We start from the raw sequence: 22,076 nt of genomic DNA on the forward strand, positions 1-22,076 counted from the left end.
AGAAGACAGTTGTAGGTGGGATCTGTGTATTAGCAGCGGACTACAGCAACACAACCAGGAGGACTTTGTTGGAGAGCAGACGCGCTAGCCGCCGCCCTCACCTTGACTTCCTACGTCTCCGGGCCGCCAAACGCATCGGGTGAAGTCCTTCGTCCTTCCGCCGATCGCTGGAACGCAGGTGAGCACGGGTGTTGATGAGCAGATGAGGGCTGGCTGGCGTAGGTGGAGAGCTAATGTTTTTAGCATAGCTCTGTGCGGTCCGGTTGCTAAGTTGCTAAGTTAGCTTCAATGGCGTCGTTAGCACAGCATTGTTAACCTTCGCCAGCCTGGAAAGCATTAACCGTGTATTTACATGTCCACGGTTTAATAGTATTGTTGATTTTCTATCCATCCTTCCAGTCAGGGGTTTATTTTTTTTGTTTCTATATGCAGTTAAAGCACGATGCTATCACGTTAGCTCGTAACTAAAGCATTTCGCCGATGTATTGTCGTGGAGATAAAAGGCACTGAATGTCCATTTCGCGTTCTCAACTCTCATTTTCAAGAGGATATAGTATCCGAGGTGGTTTAAAATACAAATCCGTGATCCACAATAGAAAAAGGAGAAAGTGTGGAATCCAATGAGTCAGCTTGTACCTAAGTTACGGTCAGAGCGAAAAAAAATATGTATTTCACTGCATTCTAGTCCGTCACTCTAACGTTCCTCGTCCACAAATCTTTCATCCTCGCTCAAATTAATGGGGTAATCGTCCGAATCGCTCTAGCTGCGTTGAAAACAATAGGAAAATATGAGGGAGTGAACAACTGACAACGTCACGCTGCTTCCGGTAGGGGCAAGTTTTTTTTTTTATCAGAGACCAAAAGTTGCGAACTTTATCGACCTTGTTCTATACTAAATCCTTTCAGCAAAAATATGGCAATATCGCAAAATGATCAAGTATGACACATAGAATGGATCTGCTATTCCCGTTTAAATAAAAAAATTTCATTTCAGTAGGCCTTTAATAGCGCTATTTCTATTGGTATTTGTATTGATCCATTTGTAGTGTAATAATGCTAATAATTGTCATTTCTGTATTATTATTTATTTCGCTAACTGCTTCTTTGCTATCACTTTGACCATCATATTTGTACATATCGTATTTGCTGATGTCGCTCTATTGTTGTTGTTGTTATTGTTGTGTTTGCTGTTGTTTTTGTCTCTGTCTTATCCCCCTCTTGGGCAAGAGGGGGTGCGACTTATACTCAGGAGCGACTTATGTGTGAAATTATTAACACATTACCGAAAAATACGGTACATCAACTATATGATTTGCCTGAGAAGCTGGACAGGACAAAAAATAAAATAAAATGAAAAGGAACTTGTTATGAATGAAACACACAATTAGAGGAGTTGAATATGATTATTGTCACATTTACATTTGAAGTTTATTCAATAATAATAATAATAATAATAATAATGGATTAGATTATAACGCTTTTTTAGACACTAAACATGGTTAAAAGAACAACAGAACTTCATTCATGTCTTTGATTTTGCGTTGAAATGTGTTGGCGTAAACATGAATGTAACATTAATACTGCACATTCATCCATGGAATATTCAACACAATGGAGATGTTTACTTCTAAAATGCTGCTTTCTAACCAACTAGATGTTCTGAACATGTAAATAAAGGCGCAATTCTGATGAAAGAGGAGAATCGTGTTCTGCGGCCTGGGACATAAAAAAGTTGGGTCAAGGGGGAAACGAGCACTTTTCAAGGGGCGAGTATGTCTCCGGAGGGACTGAGGGATATTTCCGGAGAACAATGGCTGTTTGGAGCGTTTAGTGCCGCCGACAGCTCCTACGGTGTCATACAGGAAATGGTTCATGTGCAAAGAGGAAGGGAGAGCGGCAGCAATCAGCTCAACAGCTTCCTGCAGCGAGGAGCGCAGCGCAGAAGGAGGTTGGTGAGGACGACGTGACTCCTGCTTATCAGTTGGGATGGCAATTGATCAGATTTTTTGCGGTTCAGATTCCACTTTTGATTCTGCTTAACGATTAGGTTCTTTATCGGTTCTCTTATTGATTCTTATTTGGTAAAAAAAAAATAACAAAAAGGTGGATTAGCATCAATTTAGCTAAGTTTAGGCAGAGGTGGGTAGAGTAGCCAGAAATTGTACTCAAGTAAGACTACTGTTACTTTAGAGATTTATTACTCAAGTAAAAGTAAGGAATAGTCACCCAAATATTTACTTGAGTAAAAGTAAAACGTATGTTGTGAAAAAACTACTCAAGTACTGAGTAACTGATGAGTAACCTGTTCGTTTAATGATGACGGCAACAAATAATGCACAAAAACATAAAAATAGCAATGAGCAAATTCAGAGCCAGGAATATCTCTTAAGCAACTAAAACAATAATATATATTAAATAATAATACATTAACATAAAAAAAATTAAGGCAAATTGAGTTTCACCTGTATAATAGAACGAATGAGTGAGAATGTGGTGGGAGGAAAACAGGCAACTTTTCTGTGACTGCAATTGAACATTCACCTACCGAATATCAGGAGCACTGTGGCAAATTGGTGCAATCTTTTGACGACAGACTTAGTCACTGCTCGACATTGGTCTGTCTTGGCCCGAATGTACGCTTCCCTGCCCCAGTGAAAGGAGAAGCTACAGGTGGACGTGACTTGGACGTAGTACTTACTAGGGCTGGGCGATATATCGATATATTGTATCGCGGGTTTGTCTCTGTGCGATATGGAAAATGACTATCGTGATATAATCGAGTATACGTTGTCACGCAGTTGCTTTTAGCTGCGGGCATTACACTACACTACCGTTCAAAAGTTTGGGGTCACATTGAAATGTCCTTATTTTTGAAGGAAAAGCACTGTACTTTTCAATGAAGATAACTTTAAACTAGTCTTAACTTTAAAGAAATACACTCTATACATTGCTAATGTGGTAAATGACTATTCTAGCTGCAAATGTCTGGTTTTTAGGTGTATAGAGGCCCATTTCCAGCAACTATCACTCCAGTGTTCTAATGGTACAATGTGTTTGCTCATTGGCTCAGAAGGCTAATTGATGATTAGAAAACCCTTGTGCAATCATGTTCACACATCTGAAAACAGTTCAGCTCGTGACCCAGAGTTTCTGGAGCATCACATTTGTGGGGTCAATTAAATGCTCAAAATGGCCAGAAAAAGAGAACTTTCATCTGAAACTCGACATTCTATTCTTGTTCTTAGAAATGAAGGCTATTCCACAAAATTGTTTGGGTGACCCTTAACTTTTGAACGGTAGTGTACATGCGTTTCTCATTCTTTGTTGTCTCTCCTTCTCACAGAGACGTAAAACAAGCGCACCTTCTTACATACGTCACCTACGTATACGCCCTCGCGGAGCAGAGAGGTAGCGGCATGGGTAACGTTAGCTGTGGTGCGAGTGGTAATACGAGAGAAAGAATGTGCGAATCTGGTAACAAATGAAGGAAGAATTAATTCCCAAGAAAAACAGCACAGGGTCCATCGTCTGGCGGTGGTTTGGCTTCAAGCGGGAAGATGTCGAACAGACAACAGTCATTTGTCAAGTGTGGGGCAAAAGCCTTGCTACAAAAAGTAGCATTACTGCTAATTTGTAGCATCATTTGAAAAGTCACCCGCTAGAGAATGAAGAGTGTTTGAAACTCTGCATGTCAACATCTCCGTTCGGTGCCACACCAACAAAATGCCAAGGCAACCATTTCCACATCAACACCGTATGAAAAAAATAGTCAACAACAGAAGGAGATAACGTCCGCAGGAACCTACCACATAGCGAAGGACATACACTATTTGATTTCCTATTATGCAGCTCATTTTTCTTTGACACTTATTTAAATATCTTGTGTGACATCATGCACAAAAGTGCACTTTATTTGTTTTAAACTATTGTAGTGGCGTTCGGTACAAAAAGTGCACTTTAATTTAGTGTTGTTTTGATATGTCATATTAGTGACATCATGCACAAAAGTGCACTCATAGCTTGTTTTAAAATGTCTCTGACAATCTTGCACTTTTTGTTTTGAAATGACATGAATGTTTGTGCCACTGCTTAATAAATGTTTAATAAATACTCTTTTGCTAAATTGACTTAGTTGTGATTTCCCTCTCTGCATGAAAGTTTAAAATGAGCATATATTAATGCAGTATGAACAAGAATGTTTTAATGTAGACACATAGAATCATCATACTGCTGTGATTATATGTAGCAAGTGTTCATTCAAGGCTAAGGCAAAATATGGAGATATACTGTATATCGTGTATCGTGACATGGCCTAAAAATATCGAGATATTAAAAAAAGGCCATATCGCCCAGCCCTACCTTCAGCTCTGAGGACCATCAGCAGCGAGGCGGCCATGACGGCCAGACGCAGCAGAAGACCTCCCATCTTGCAGCAGCAACAAACGGACCGAGCCAGAAGTGGGAGGGGGATGATAGAACTTTGCGGTCCAGAGGTCTCAGAGCGGTGAGAGGAGGGCTGCTATCACAATATGACAAGTTGTTGTGGCTCAGTGGCTCCTTGGACCTGCAGCACTGAGACAAGAGAACATTGTTACAGCACACCAACGACAACATAGTCAGCATCGTGTTCTACGGGCTCGTCTCTCCCTGCATCTGATTGCACCTCCCTTGGCCCCCCAAGTTAAATGTGGCGTGACACCGGGTCCTCTGCGGGGCGAGTATCGATCCAACAAAGCACCGACTTATTTGTCCAAGATGTTGTGCAATTACTGCCACGGCACTCGTAGCCACATATCGCAATTAGGGGGCGCCGTGAGGGTCGGACGTTTAGGGAAGGGGTCGTGTGTGAGGGAATTAGTGGCAAGGCCCAGCCAGCATCCGTCACTTTCCATTCGCAGGTCGGACCTGTGACCCACTTTTCACACATCTTTAGCTAGGAGTGGGCACTATACACGTCCACTCAGTATGTTTGTACGCACTAAACCTTCTCTAATCAATTCCACAGGGCTCCAAAGGGCATGTGATTTCGCAATACACTGTGGGGCGGCGGTAGACATTTTTGTCGGCTGAAGCAGTGTTTTTCACCCTTTTTTGAGCCAAGGCACATTTTTTGCGTTGAAAAAATCCGGAGGCACACCACCAGCGGAAATCAATAAAAAACTAAGCTCAGTTGAAAAAGTTGTTGTCGCAATTGTTGGATATGACTTTAAACCATAACCAAGCATGCATCAATATAGCTCTTGTCTCAAAGTAGGTGTACTGTCACCACCTGTCACATCACCCCCTGACTTATTTTGAGTTGTTTGCTGTTTTCCTGTGAGTAGTGTTTATTTCTGGTGGCTTTTTCTCTTTTCTTTGGTATTTTCCTGTAGCAGTTTCATGTCTTCCTTTGAGCGATATTTCTCGCATCGACTTTGTTTTAGCAATCAAGAATATTTCAGTTGTTTTTATCCTTCTTTGAGTGGACATTGTTGTCATGTCATGTACATTGTGGACACAGTAAGTCTTTGCGGTCGTCCAGCATTCTGTTTTTGTTTACTTTGCAGCCAGTTCAGTTTTAGTTTCGTTCTGCATAGCCTTCCCTAAGCATCAATTAATTTTCTTAGGGGCTCTCACTTTTTGTTTATTTTTGGTTTAAGCATTAGACACTTTCCCGCTGTTTCCGACATCTACAAAGCAATTAGCTACCGGCTGCCACCTACTGATATGGAAGAGTATTACACGGTTACTCTGCAGAGCTCTAGACAGCGCCGACACTCAACAACAGCACATCATTTGCTATAATTACTGGTTTGCAAAAAGTATTTTTTAACCCAAATAGGTGAAATTAGATCATCTCCCACGGCACACCAGACTGTATCTCACGGCACAGTGTTTGAAAAACACTGGGCTAAAGCTTTGGTTTACATGGCGGTACTGTACACACGTTAATGTGACAGAGCAACAAACTGGGGACCGTACTGCGACAAACTGTACCCTATTCCAAAGGCTCGCTACTTGAAAAATAATGATTAAAATAGGTGGAATTGATCCATATGAGCTCGTCCAATAGACAAGATATACGAGTAAGCTGCCACTAGAGTTGTACGGTATACTGGTACTAATGAATCAAAAACGGTACTATACTCTGTTTGAAAAGTACCGGTTCCTTGGTGTTGGCGCTGCTTTGATTCTTGTGGTCTTGCTGACCCTAAAAATTCAAAGTTCAGCATTTTAAAACATTTCAAACATGTTTCCAAGGTTTACAGTCAGTTGTCCAGGTTTTTATTATTTCTTGTTATGCACATGTGCAGCCGTGCTAGGTAGCACAAGTCGACATCTGTTCAGAGCACTTGTGGGTGCTCCTCCAAAATAAGGCTATGAGTTCATTGAGTGTGCAATGTGATTCATGAAAATGTTTCCAAGAGAAAACTCACACTTTTAGAATAAACGTAGACATCCAAGGGATTAAATACTGATTTTAAATACTTGATTACTTTCGGACTGGTCTTAAGCTGCTGTGAAATCTGAGTTTGCAGTCTTATTGTTGTCGTGATGCTGCACACATGAGTGTTGATAAGACGTTTGTTTGTGACGCGAGACTGAGCAACAACACAAGCGGCGTCCTGGTCAGATAACACACAAAGACACATTCACACAAGACGCCTTGGACCGTGGACAAGACCAGACAGGTTCAGGAAGGACTTTGTGGCGAAACAGGAAGCTGACCCCCTCCGTGATAAAGGCCCATCCTACGTCCACTTCCCTCTGAAAACACTCCATAGCATGAGAACACGTGTGGTGCAGCCATGCTCGCTTCAACATGAAACACACGCGATCACGAGACAATACTAAATACACCATCTTGTTGACTGCGTGTGTTCTCCCATTAAAGCAGCCTGTAGGCAAGCCAGGCACAACCACACTGACAAAGAATGTAGAAGAATGAAGGCATGAAATAACAACAAAGAAAGAGTGTAGAAGAATGAATGCATGACACAACAGCACAGATAGAATGTAGAAGAGTGAATGCATGAAACAACAAGAGAGAAAGAGTTTAAAAAAATGAAAGCATGACACAAAAACACAGAAATACTGTAAAAAAATGAGTGCATGAAACAACAACACAGAAAGACTGTAAAAGAGTGAATCCATGAAACAACAACACAAAGAGTGTAGAAGAGTGAATGCATGAAACAACAACACAGACAGAGTGTAGAAGAGTGAATGCATTAAACAACACAGAGCGTAAAAGAGTGAATGCATGAAACAACAACAACAACAACACAGAAATAGTGCAGAAGAGTGAATGCATGAAACAACAACACAGAAAGAGTGTAGAAGAGTGAATGCATGAAACAACAACACAGAAAGACTGTAAAATAATGACTGCATGAAACAACAACACAGAAAGAGTGTAAAAGAGTGAATGCATGAAACAACAACACAGTGTGGAGGAGTGAATGCATGAAACAACAACACACAGTGTAGAAGAGAGAATGCATGAAACAACAACAACACAGAAAGAGTGCAGAAGAGTGAATGCATGAAACAACAACACAGAGTGTAGAAGAGTGAATGCACGAAACAACAACACAGAAAGAGTGCAGAAGAGTGAATGCATGAAACAACAACACAGAAGGAGTGTAAAAGAGTGAATGCATTAAACAACAACACAGAGCGTAAAAGAGTGAATGCATGAAACAACAACAACACAGAAATAGTGCAGAAGAGTGAATGCATGAAACAACAACACAGAAAGAGTGTAGAAGAGTGAATGCATGAAACAACAACACAGAAAGACTGTAAAATAATGACTGCATGAAACAACAACACAGAAAGAGTGTAAAAAAGTGAATGCATGAAACAACAACAACACAGTGTGGAGGAGTGAATGCATGAAACAACAACACAGAGTGTAGAAGAGTGAATGCATGAAACAACAACACACAGTGTAGAAGAGAGAAAACATGAAACAACAACACAGAAAGAGTGCAGAAGAGTGAATGCATGAAACAACAACAACACAGAAAGAGTGCAGAAGAGTGAATGCATGAAACAACAACACAGAAAGAGTGTAAAAGAGTGAATGCATGAAACAACAAAACAAAGAGTGTAAAAGAGTGAATGCATGAAACAACAACACAGAGTGTAAAAGAGTGAATGCATGAAACAACAACACAGAAAAAGTGTAGAAGAGTGATTGCATGAAACAACAACACAAAGAGCGTAAAAGAATGAATGCATGAAACAACACAGAAAGAGTGTACAAGAGTGATTGCATGAAACAACAACACAAAGAGCGTAAAAGAATGAATGCATGAAACAACAACACAGAAAGAGTGTAGAAGAGTGAATGCATGAAACAACAACATAGAAAGCGTGCAGAAGAGTGAATGCATGAAACAACAAAGAAAGACTAAAAGAAAGAGTGCATGAAACAACAACACAGAAAGAGTGTAAAAGAGTGAATGCATGAAACAACAACACAGAAAGAGTGTAAAAGAGTGAATGCATGAAACAACAACACAGGAAAAGTGTAGAAGAGTGAATGCATGAAACAACAACACAAAGAGTGTAAAAGAGTGAATGCATGAAATAAAAACAACACACAGAGTACAGAAGAGTGAATGCATGAAACAACAACACAGAAAGAGTGTGGAAGGGTGAATGCATGAAACAACAACAACACGGAAAGACTGTAAAAGAATGAGTGCATGAAACAACAACGCAGAAAGACTGTAAAAGAGTGAATGCATTAAACAACAACAACACAAAGAGTGTAGAAGAGTGAATGCATGAAACAACAACACAGATTGTAGAAGAGTGAATGCATGAAACAACAACACAGAAAAACTGTAAAAGAATGAGTGCATGAAACAACAACACAAAGTGTAAAAGAGTGAATGCATGAAACAACAACACAGAAAGAGTGTAAAAGAGTGAATGCATGAAACAACAACACAGAAAGAGTGTAGAAGAGTGAATGCATGAAACAACAACACAAAGAGTGCAGAAGAGTGAATGCATGAAACAAACAACAACACAGAAAGAGTGAACGCATGAAACAACAACATAGAAAAGAGTGTAGGGAAGTGAATGCATGAAACACAGAAAAATGTAGCGTGAATGTATGATGTTTGCCTTGATGCCCTTCTAACTTGCCTTGGTTCCCTATAATATGAACCCTCCTTTAAGGAAACACTTGCTTTGACCTTAAAAACTTAAAATTCGAGGCCTGAATGAATGCATGGAACAATAACACAGAGAGTGTGTAAATTAATGAGTGCATGAAACAACACATAAGGAGTGTAGCATAGTGAGTGCATGAAACAACACATAAAGAGTGTAGTATAGTGAGTGCATGAAACAACACAAAGAGTGTAGTATAGTGAGTGCATGAAACAACACATAAAGAGTGTAGTATAGTGAGTGCATGAAACAACACATAAAGAGTGTAGTATAGTAAGTGCATGAAACAACACAAAGAGTGTAGTATAGTGAGTGCATGAAACAACACAAAGAGTGTAGTATAGTGAGTGCATGAAACAACACATAAAGAGTGTAGTATAGTGAGTGCATGAAACAACACAAAGAGTGTAGTATAGTAAGTGCATGAAACAACAACACAGAAAAGAGTGAATGCACGTATAGTGTAGTTTGTGTCAACAAGTCCTTGCTAAAGTAGGCTCCAGCATGCAGTGTGGTCAGAATGAAAGCAGTTATTGTTAGCTAAGCCACCACTACTGAATATAGACCACCTTATAAGCTAGCACTCAGCCATGACGGCCCCACCTACCACCTACAATACTCTAAGGTGGGCCAAGACGGGCGAGCTGGGTAATGTACTTGGACAGAAAGCCGAGAAGAAATATGTAAATGCTTTGACAAATATGCTCGTCTGTCAATGATGATGTCACAACTGTTATGTTCACATCAGGGCTTGGCTAAACCCGCATGCAGCTCCCTTCAAAAGGAAGTGGGGAAAATGTGTCATTTAAAAAAAAAAGTTTCTATAAATTTTCGACCGGGAGGCCGCGCGTGTGAGTCCTGAGCACTTGTTTTTCCAAAATTAGAACGGACAAAAATGTTTATGATCTGCAACATAGAATAGAATAGAAAGTACTTTATTGATCCCTGGGGGAAATTCAGCACCACAGTTTGCTCACAATAGACAATAAACACTTAGGTTTTTTTTTTTTTTACATGTGAATAATATAAATACTGTCAATTATACAGCATTATTCACATGTGAATAACATAAATGAGACACTTGTGATTTAGGGCTATATAAATAAACATTGATTGATTGATAAATACAGTCTATTATACAGCATTATTTACATGTGAATAACATCAATACAGTCTATTATACAGCATTATTCACATGTGAATAACATCAATACAGTCTATTATACAGCATTATTCACATGTGAATAACAAATACAGTCTATTATACAGCATTATTCACATGTGAATAACATAAATGAGACACTTGTGATTTAGGGCTATATAAATAAACATTGATTGATTGATAAATACAGTCTATTATACAGCATTATTCACATGTGAATAACATCAATACAGTCTATTATACAGCATTATTCACATGTGAATAACATCAATACAGTCTATTATACAGCATTATTCACATGTGAATAACAAATACAGTCTATTATACAGCATTATTCACATGTGAATAACATCAATACAGTCTATTATACAGCATTATTCACATGTGAATAACATCAATACAGTCTATTATACAGCATTATTCACATGTGAATAACAAATACAGTCTATTATACAGCATTATTCACATGTGAATAACAAATAGTCTATTATACAGCATTATTCACATGTGAATAACAAATAGTCTATTATACAACATTATTCACATGTGAATAACATCAATACAGTCTATTATACAGCATTATTCACATGTGAATAACATAAATACAGTCTATTATACACATTTGAATAACAAATACAGTCTATTATACGGCATTATTCACCTGTGAATAACATAAATACAGTCTATTATACACATTTGAATAACATAAATACAGTCTATTATACAGCATTATTCACATGTGAATAACATAAATACAGTCTATTATACAGCATTATTCACATGTGAATAACATAAATACAGTCTATTATACAGTATTATTCACATGTGAATAACATAAATACAGTCTATTATACAACATTATTCACATGTGAATAACATAAATACAGTCTATTTTACAGCAATATTCACATGTGAATAATATAAATACAGTCTATTATACAGCATTATTCACATCTGAATAACATAAATACAGTCTTTTATACAGCAATATTCACATGTGAATAACAAATACAGTATTATACAGCATTATTCACATGTGAATAACATAAATATAGTATTATACAGCATTATTCACATGTGAATAATATAAATACATTATACATTTAAGTACAGTCAAAAAGGAACATATGCATTATACAGTCTGATGGCTGTCGGTATGAAGGACTTCCTGTGTCGTTCCGTGTTGCTCCAGAAAGAGGTTCCGCAGCCTCCGTAGCAGAACCTCCAGGTTCTGTAACAGCTTCTTCCCTCAGGCCGTAAGACTATTGAACGCATCATAATAATCCCCTCAATTCCCCCCAAAAAGGGATTAACTGGCTGGAATATAAAGACAATATAACATACATCCATGAACGTGGATGCATATGCAAAAGTGCAATATATTTATTTGTACAGTAATCTATTTATTTATACCTCCACCTTATTGCTCTTTTATCCTGCACTACCATAAGCTAATGCAACGAAATTTCGTTCTTATCTGTACTGTAAAGTTCATATTTGAATGACAATAAAAAGGAAGTCTAAATGTAAAAGTACAAAAAAGTACAAAGCGAACAAAGAACAAAGACGGAGCAAACTGCAGCAGCGGCAGTCTGGATCGACGCATGCGCACTAAAACATGATAACTTGATAGCGGATGTCGCTACAAGCATCAAGAACTCCACACTCCCTCTGTGGAGGTCCCGTCACCCTAACGCGCGTCTACTTCCTGGTGTTGGGAACAGCGGCAGTCCAAATAAACACGCCTGAGGCCGACAGCTCTTGAGCTCCACAAATAAATGTTGTAATGAGAAGATTGGGATCAGGGAGAATATCAAAGGGAAGCAAACACAGTCGCTCGATAAAAATGAAACAATCTCATAACCCCATCTTATCTGCATAATTTCATGTAATGTGCTCATCAGAAACACAAACAAGTGCCCTTTTAATGCTCACAACATTATGTGAAAGCTCTCTGCTGCATAGAAGTGTTATATTTACATGACGAAAATAGCAACACAGCTTATACAGTACGGTACATAGCAGGGGTGTCAAACTGGCCACATGGCTTGAAACACTAAATATTATATGAATATTCATGTATAAAGATTCGCCTTGTCATATTTTTACACAATTGCCTTTGATCGTTTTTTTCACGTACACCACAAACAAACAAAAAAGAAGCTCAGCTCAGTTGCCAGTTTTACCGTAAATATTACGGTGCTTTTTATCGCATGTAAATTGTAAATAACGGTACCACTGTTTGTTTGTTTTCACTAGAGATATCCGATAATATCGGACTGCCGATATTATTGGCCGATAAATGCTTTAAAATGTAATATCGGAAATTATCGGTATCGGTTTCAAAAAGTAAAATGTATGACTTTTTTAAAACGCTGCTGTACGGAGTGGTACACGGCCGTAGGGAGAAGTACAGAGCAGTTGCGTCTCCCAGTCATACTTGCCAACCCTCCCGATTTTCCCAGGAGACTCCCGGATTTCAGTGCCCCTCCCGAAAATCTCCCGGGGCAACCATTCTCCCGAATTTCTCCCGATTTCCACCCAGACAACAATATTGGGGGCATGCCTTAAAGGCACTGCCTTGGCGTGCCGGCCCGATCACATAATATCTATGGCTTGTCACACACACAAGTGAATGCAACGCATACTTGGTCAACAGCCATACAGGTCACACTGAGGGTGGCCATATAAACAACTTTAACACTGTTACAAATATGCGCCACAAGGTGAACCCACACCAAACAAGAATGACAAACACATTTCGGGAGAGCATCCGCACCGTAACACAACATAAACACAACAGAACAAATACCCAGAACCCCTTGTAGCACTAACTCTTCCGGGACGCTACAATATACACCCCCCCCCCCCCCAACCTCCTCATGCTCTCTCAGGGAAAGCATGTCCCAAATTCCAAGCTGCTGTTTTGAGGCATGTTAAAAAAAATAATGCACTTTGTGACTTCAATAATAAATATGGCAGTGCCATGTTGGCATTTTTTTCCATAACTTGAGTTGATTTATTTTGGAAAACCTTGTTACATTGTTTAATGCATCCAGCGGGGCATCACAACAAAATTAGGCATAATAATGTGTTAATTCCACGACTGTATATATCGGTATCGGTTGATATCGGAATCGGTAATTAAGAGTTGGATAATATCGGAATATCGGATATCGGCAAAAAAGCTATTATCGGACATCTCTAGTTTTCACAGGAAAAAAATGGCAGCTCAGTTTCCAGAATTTTAACGTGAATATTATGGTGGTTTTAACAACATATAGCTGTAAATTGAAGGGAACAAAAAGATTTAAAAAAAGTAACACTGGCAAGAATTTTATTGTAAAATTACGGTGGTCTTATAGCATATTACTGTAATATTAAAAAACGCTACCCCTGTTTTTATGGTAAAATTCTGGCAACTGAAAAGCCTTTTTTTTAACTGTAATATTTACAGTTATTGTTTTTACAATGTATTAATACAAATAAAAAAATGGTACAACAGTTTTTTAAGGCAAAATTCGGGCGACTGAGCTGCCGTTTAAAAAAAAGGAAAATCTAAGGTTGTTGTTATGGTGTATTGCTATAAATGGAAAAACGGTACCGCACTTTCTTTTCTCAGTCGCCTATTGGTTAGAGTGTCCGCCCTGAGATCGGTAGGTTGTGAGTTCAAACCCCGGCCGAGTCATACCACAGACGATAAAAATGGGACCCATTTTTTCACAGTATCAAAGTAAACAAATACCTCCCTGCTTGCCACTCAGCATCAAGGGTTGGAATTGGGGACACATTTCACCACACCTAGTGTGTGTGTGACAATCATTGGTACTTTAACTTTACATTTCCCTGTCAAAATAGTGCAGTGAGCAAATATATTATACTTTATTGACTAATAATAGTTTTAGGCGTTCGCAGGCCGTATTAGGTGATGTGGCGGGCCAGATCTAGCACTCTGGTCTTGAGTTTGACACCTATGCCTTAGAGGTTGTATTACAATTTGTGAGTTTGGTTTAACAAATCAACGTTGGTCTTCTCATGCGTCTTCCTATAATCCCTCTTCTTCAATCCTGTGTTCTTTCTCACATCGACTCCTTCCTTGTTTCCTTTCCCCGTCCCCTTGCAGGCGGGCCCCTGGGTGCAGCAGCAGCCCCGGGGATGCCTTTCAGGGCCTGGGAGACTGCAGGCCAGACTCTCTGGCTCCACTGCCATTGTTTGTTCGGCTGCTTTGCGCCTCTTCCGCGGCTGTAGATTACCATAAGAATACCCCCGATCCCTTGAGCCTCCGTGGGCCAAGGGCCTCTTCTTCCCCGTTGTAGCTTCCACCTCTACAACTAATCCTCAGCTGTTCTGTAATGCCATCAAATCTACCCAAGTAGCATTTCAATGGTTCTGCTAGCAGAGCAAAGTTGTGTATTTGTGCGCGACCATCATCGTAAAGAAGTAGTATGGGCCAAATTAAACGTGTGTTGCCGTGTGCTCGACTAGCCATAAATTCTTATGACGTTGCTCCAGGACTGAAGGTGTTTTAATGGGTCTAATCGCCATAGCAACAGCTCTGTCCCTCAGTGGCACAGTGTTGCCTTTGTCCTCCGGCGGGGTCATAAAAGCAATCCAGTAAGAGCAGCAATATGATCATAGATCAGCACTGCAAAGGGACAGGACACCTCAATCCAACAGCACAATGCTGCCCTGCTTTTCACAACACACTTTTTTTGCCTAAGATGATGACAACACAGTTCGGACACCGCAGTGAAAACATCCCACGACGATAGAACAGGAAGTGTACCCTGTGTGTGTGTGTGTGTGTGTGTGTTGAGGTGTAGCCACATGGCTTCGTCCACTGTGTTTGTTGCCGTGCAAGCTCAAGCCAAGCCGCAGTGTCAACACAACGGTATCGGTGGTCCTTTGTGAGTATTTGTCTTTGCCACAGAACAACAATCTTTTTGTGCTATACTTGGGGATGACGCATGAGTATGTAGTAAAAAAACGGAGGCTTCAAAAGTTGAAAAATATAAGACAAATCTTTGTTTTATTAGTACCATATTTTCTGGACTATAGAGCGCATTGGCCGCGGCATGGCGTAGTGGGTAGAGCGGCCGTGGCAGAAACCTGAGGGTTGCAGGTTCGCTCCCCGCCTCTTGACATCGCTGCCGTTGTGTCCTTGGGCAGGACACTTCACCCTTGCCCCCAGTGCCGCTCACACTGGCGAATGAATGATGAATGATAGGTGGTGGTCGGAGGGGCCGTAGGCGCAAACTGGCAGCCACGCTTCTGAATGTAGCTTACCACCACCAGGTGTGAATGAATGATGGCTTCTCACTTCTCTGTGAAGCGCTTTGAGTGTCTAGAAAAGCGCTGTATAAATCTAATCCATTATTATCATTATATAAGCCACCCCCCCCTAAATTTTAGAAGGAAAAGGTATTTTCCCATATATTAGCCACACCGGACTACAAGCCGCAGATATATACGTTGTGAAATGAGTTATTTACACAAAAATAGTCTGTAAATGTTTGTTTACATACCTTAATTATTTCCAAACGGTGCCTGTAACACAGCAGTAAAACGGCTGATCAAACAAAACAGAAGTCATCGTCATGGACCTCTTGAGCTGCGGAAGCTGGCTCTCCAATTAGCTAAACAGACTCAATAACTCCACGGTGACGTTTTGGTGAATTTACTGAGGAATCTATGAAACCGAAACAATACAAAAAGAATGCCAGTAAGTTAATAGAGTGTCCGCCCTGAGATCGGTAGGTTGTGAGTTCAAACCCCGGCCGAGTCATACCAAAGACTATAAAAATGGGACCCATTACCTCCCTGCTTGGCACTCAGCATCAAGGGTTGGAATTGGGGGTTAAATCACCAAAAATTATTCCCGGGCGCGGCCACCGTTGCTGCCCACTGCTCCCCTCACCTCCCAGGGGGTGATCAAGGGTGATGGGTCAAATGCACAGAATTATTTTGCCACATCTAGTGTGTGTGTGACTATTATTGGTACTTTAACTTTAATAATACTTGATTGATTGATTGATTGAAACTTTTATTAGTAGATTGCACAGTACATTACATATTCCGTACAATTGACCACTAAATGGTAACACCCGAATACGTTTTTCAACTTGTTTAAGTCGGGGTTCACGTAAATCAATTCATGGTAAAACTAACGACGCTAGCATGATTACAATACGACAGCATGTACAAATATGCATGAAAACACTCCTACAGACATCACACATGGGATGCATTAGTAAGTAATATTTAAATAAATATTTATGTGTAAATAACTTTATGTGTAAATAATTTCACTAATCTGTGGTTTATAGTCCGATGCGGCTAATATATGGAAACATTTCTTCTTTTTTTTAAATTGTAGTGGATGCGGCTTTTATACCGGTGCGCACTATAGTCCAGAAAACACGGTAGTTTGTTTGTTGCCATGAAGTCGAAGATTAGTGATTTAGGAATGGCTAAAACTGCGTGGACAGATGTTAGCCGCTGGCTAGCTATGTTTTAAAACACCGCTTGCAGAGCGGAACTTCAGTGTTAATAGCTTTACCTTTATCATTAAAGCCAAAAATCGTCCACCCTCTTTCTTCCAACTCCACACCGTTTTCACTTGTAAGTGCTCTACGTGTGTGTTAACTCACATGCACCTCGGCTCATGTTACCAGCAATGCCGTGCCATCATGGCCATTAAAAAAGGGGGAAAAAAGGACCGGTATTTTTCAAAGCACATTAGTACCTATTTTTAATTCAGTAGTACCGCAGTACTATATTAGTGCAGGTGTACTGTACAATCCTAGTACTGCCATCAAATCTATTTGTGGTGGTCAAAATGTATTCATTGTGGACTGCCCCAAATAAACACAATACATTGGTGTTCTTTCTTTCTCAAATCCCTTCACTGGCTTCCTGTTCCACTCAGGATTGAATACAAAGTCTCCCTACTAACCCACCAGTGCCTCCATGGAAATGCCCCCCTCTACCTCAAAGAACTACTCACCCCCAAATCCTCCACTCGACACCTCCACTCCGGACAGGCTAACCTCCTCCAACCTCCGAGGACAAAGCTACAAACAATGGGAGACCGGACTTTCTGCTCCGCCGCTCCCAGTCTGTGGAACGCTCTCCCTGACCACCTGAGGGCACCACAGACTGTGGATGCTTTTAAAAAAGGCTTAAAAACCCTTCTTTTAAAAAAAGTTTTTTTAAATATATATATGCATACTAGTTCTAGCTATTTGGCTGTTCTAGATTATATTTTTATTTATTTTTTATTATCTTTTTATTTTTATTTTTTAATACACTGTAGCACTTTGAGGTTGTTTACTCAATGTAAAGTGCTTTTTTTCCCCCCCAAATAAAATCTATTATTGTTATTATCATGTGTGTGTGTGTGTGTGTGTGTGTGTGGGTGGATAAAGAGAACAGTTAAACAAAAACAGACAAATCCTGTTAAAGTCCGACAATGACAATCTAACAGCAAGCTAGTTGTAATAGTTTACTTTTATATGTGTGTAGCTTTACTACTGTGTGTGATTGTACTATCACTGCGTCCACCATGACAGTAGTATTTCACTCAATCACTCCTCTCAGGTTTCGGCTCTAAATCTTTTTTAATGGGGAACTCCAACATACTTTTGTACTGAAATCATCCATGCTTGCATTCTCTGCCTGACAACTTTGTGTAAGTGTGCGTGCGTGTGTGTGAGACTCATGCGGGACATATGGGAGTAATTAAGAGCAGCAGACTGGCTGCCTGCGAAGGTCTTTTAGTACGTGTAGAAAGTCACAATGCTGACTTGAACATATTGGTACATATTTATAACATACAATCGCGCGCTTGTGCGTCCGTGAAGACTAAATTGATTAACAGTCCATTGAAAGCAACACAAAACCATGACAGTGCTCGCTAAACGCTTGGTTTCTAGCATGAAAAACAAGACCTGCTAGTGTACCTTGTGCACATTTGGTGTGTGTGTTTTCTGGCAATGCTTACTTAATGGGGACATCGCTCTGTTTACACAGTCACCTTTAGGGGACCTCTGACGGTATGGGGACAAAAAAACAGGTCCCCTGAAGGGGAACCTTTTTAAATGATAGTCAGATCCATTCTGAAGTATGATTCTCAAGTATGATTCCAAGTATGATTCACATTCAGAATTTTCCATCCTTCTATATATGGTAGTTGGAGTTGCAGACAACTTCATTACTGCTAAACAGCAGTTTTCAGTCATGTCACAGAAGATGCAGGATTTGCTTTAACATTTAAGTGGTGAAACTTCCTATAAAAGGACAGCTGTAGTGCTGTATTCTGAGGATCATGTCATATTTAATTTGAACTTTTAAAAAAAAAAGTTTTTATTTATTTAAAATGGTACTCAGTCGTCACGTAAAAATTTGTGTGAATTATGCAAAATTATTTAAATTTGGTCCCCATGAACCATATTAACTCTTTTTCCCCAGGGTCCCCAGTAAGAATGATCAGCACATTACTTCATCAATCCAGAGATTTAAAGACGTGTATGAGCTAACTGGGCAGTGGCCATTTTACCTCTTTTTTTATGCCTCCACAACCTGTAGAAAGGGTGGTCCCCACAAGTCATGATCAAAAACTTGGTCCCCATTCCATATGATAACCAGTATGTGTGTGTGTGTGTGTGTAATCAGGACTCTTCCTGCTCGGCTGTTATTAATCAAAGCAGACGACAGCCAAAATGAGCCAATCAGAGGCTGCAATTAAAAGCCAGGAAGCCTCCTGATTGGTTAGCAGTGCCTTCCTGGGGTTAGAGGTTAATCTCTTCAAAGAACAGAGAGCAGAGGGGCTTGAGTTCGCTCATCAGATTTTCAAAAATGATGTGCGTGTGTGTCAGTGTCACGTGACCAAAAAAAAACAAAAAACGACCTTGCAATGACACACACGCTGACTATTGTGAAGCCAACTGAACATGTGTCTAAATCTCCCCAAACTTGTCCCAATTATTTGTGCTGCAAAAAGCTTTAGTCCAACTATTATAGCTTTGACGTTATTCATGTTTTCTGGAGCTGGTTATGAATCACACAACATTAATGACATAAAAACTATAATAATTGGACCGAGGGTGCCCAAACTGTTTGCCTCCCACGACCAAAGTGAAAAGTGCCAACGGGCCATGGGCCAAACACAGCAATTTCAAGTGTGAAACAGAAAGAGATAAAAAGTTTCTATATTTAGAAACAATGACAATGATGGACGGAAACTAGTTAGCCTTGCAAACGTCCCATCAATGATTGTGTGAGCTGTAAGTGTGTCCCAAACTTTTTCACTTCCAAAGCGATATTGATACTGATCCCACCCGATATCAGCAGGAAATATACACTACCGTTCAAAAGTTTGGGGTCACATTAAAATGTCCTTATTTGTCAATGAAGATAACTTTAAACTAGTCTTAACTTTAAAGAAGTACACTCTATACATTGCTAATGTGGTAAATGACTATTCTAGCTGCAAATGTCTGGTTTTTGGTGCAATATCTACATAGGTGTATAGAGGCCCATTTCCAGCAACTATCACTCCAGTCTTCTAATGGTACAATGTGTTTGCTCATTGGCTCAGAAGGCTAATTGATGATTAGAAAACCCTTCTGCAATCATGTTCACACATCTGAAAACAGTTTAGCTCGTTACAGAAGCTACAAAACTGACCTTCCTTTGAGCAGATTGAGTTTCTGGAGCATCACATTTGTGGGGTCAATTAAACGCTCAAAATGGCCAGAAAAAGAGAACTTTCATCTGAAACGCAACAGTCTATTCTTGTTCTTAGAAATGAAGGCTATTCCACAAAATTGTTTGGGTGACCCCAAACTTTTGAACGGTAGTGTAAATACTATAAATACTAAGGTTTGAACAAAATAAATCAGTCAAACAGAGAACAATGGTAGGTATGAAAACACTAACCTATTTATTATTAACTGTCTGGGATGGCTGTCTTTAGGTTGAAGTGGAGTGGTAATCATTTTTGTCGACACCGAGTGATCACAAAATTTTTATAATTTAAGCTCATAACACAGCAAGTTGAATGATGCGGACACGTTTGTTACTGGATACTTTCTAATACGCTTCTGCCGTGGAGACTTTGTATGTGTAAGTAATATGCAACTAGAAATATTTGATACTTGTTAATATTGACAAATGTGCTGTTATATGGTTCAATTATTTTTACCTATGTCGAGTTTGTGTGCTTAGCTGTTGTGTAGCTGCTAGCACCCTAGTGGCCTATAGCCGAGCATGTTTACCTTTTGTAAATGACTGGACTGAAATAGAAGAGATGGTGTGCATATTGGAGGGCATTTAAATGTTAACTGGCTGTCAGCTTTGCACAAGTAAACACTGCTTGTATTGCACATGATATCACACACAAGTAAATACTCTGCAGGACTGCCTGTATTGGACATGATATCACACACACACAAGTAAACACGCTGCAGGACTGCTTGTATCGCACATGATGTCACACACAAGTAAACACGCTGCAAGACTGCTTGTATCTCACATGATATCACACACACACACAAGTAAACATGCTGCAGGACTGCGTGTATCGCACATGATATCAAACACAAGTAAACACGCTGCAGGACTGCTTGTATCGCACATGATATCACACACACGTAAACAAGTTGCAAGACTGCTTGTATCGCACATGATATCACCAAAGTAAACATGCTGTGGGACTGCTTGTATCGCACACAAGTAAACACGCTGCAGGACTGCTTGTTTTGCACATAATGTCACACACTCACACACACACACACACACACACACACACACACACACACACACACACACACAGACACACACACGTAAACATGCTGCAGGACTGCTTGTATTGCACATGATGTCACACACACACAACTAAACACGCTGCAAGACTGCTTGTATCGCACATTATATCACACACACAAGTAATCATGCTGCAGGACTGCTTTTCTCGCACATGATATCACACACAAGTAAAAACGCTGGAGGACTGATTTTATCGAACATGATATCACACACACAAGTAAACACGCTGCGGGAGTGCTTGTATCGCACATGATATCACATACAAGTAAACACGCTGCGGGACTGCCTGTAGTAAAACTAATATTGGACGGTTTATATTCTGATACTTGTTTTTTTAAGCTGACGTTGGACCGATATGTGATATCAGTATCAGATATAGGCACCCCTAGTAGAGTTTTAAAGGCCTACTGAAATGATTTTTTTAAATTTAAACGGGGATAGCAGATCTATTCTATGTGTCATACTTGATCATTTCGCGATATTGCCATATTTTTGCTGAAAGGATTTAGTATAGAACAACGACGATAAAGATCGCAACTTTTGGTATCTGTGAAAAAAAGGCTTGCCCCTACCGGAAGTAGCGTGACGTAGTCAATTGAACATATACGCAAAGTTCCCTATTGTTTACAATGATGGCCGCCAGAAGTGAGAGAGATTCGGACCGAGAAAGCGACGATTTCCCCATTAATTTGAGCGAGGATGAAAGATTTGTAAATGAGGAAAGTGCAAGTGCAAGTGAAGGACTAGTGGGGAGTGGAAGATGCTGTGAGAGCTGGGGGTGACCTGATATTCAGCTGGAAATGACTACAACAGTAAATAAACAAAAGACATATATATACTCTATTAGCCACAACACAACCAGGCTTATATTTAATATGCCACAAATTAATCCCGCATAAAAACACCTAGGTGTTTG

The 22,076-nt window shown here is 39.9% G+C and overlaps 1 protein-coding gene across 1 annotated transcript in view; it reads right to left on the minus strand.

Annotated features, from left to right (window-relative positions):
- LOC133657761 (bone morphogenetic protein receptor type-1A-like) overlaps window positions 1-22,076 on the minus strand; it is a 56,471-nt gene that overhangs the window by 10,735 nt on the left and 23,660 nt on the right. Inside the window, exon 3 of the mRNA XM_062059457.1 lies at window positions 4,360-4,572. Coding sequence (XP_061915441.1) covers window positions 4,360-4,426 — 67 coding nt within the window. The 5' untranslated portion in view covers window positions 4,427-4,572. The remainder of the gene's footprint in view (window positions 1-4,359; window positions 4,573-22,076) is intronic.

This window comes from Entelurus aequoreus, linkage group LG09 (assembly GCF_033978785.1).
Source record: "Entelurus aequoreus isolate RoL-2023_Sb linkage group LG09, RoL_Eaeq_v1.1, whole genome shotgun sequence".
Classification (NCBI taxonomy): Eukaryota; Metazoa; Chordata; class Actinopteri; order Syngnathiformes; family Syngnathidae; genus Entelurus; species Entelurus aequoreus.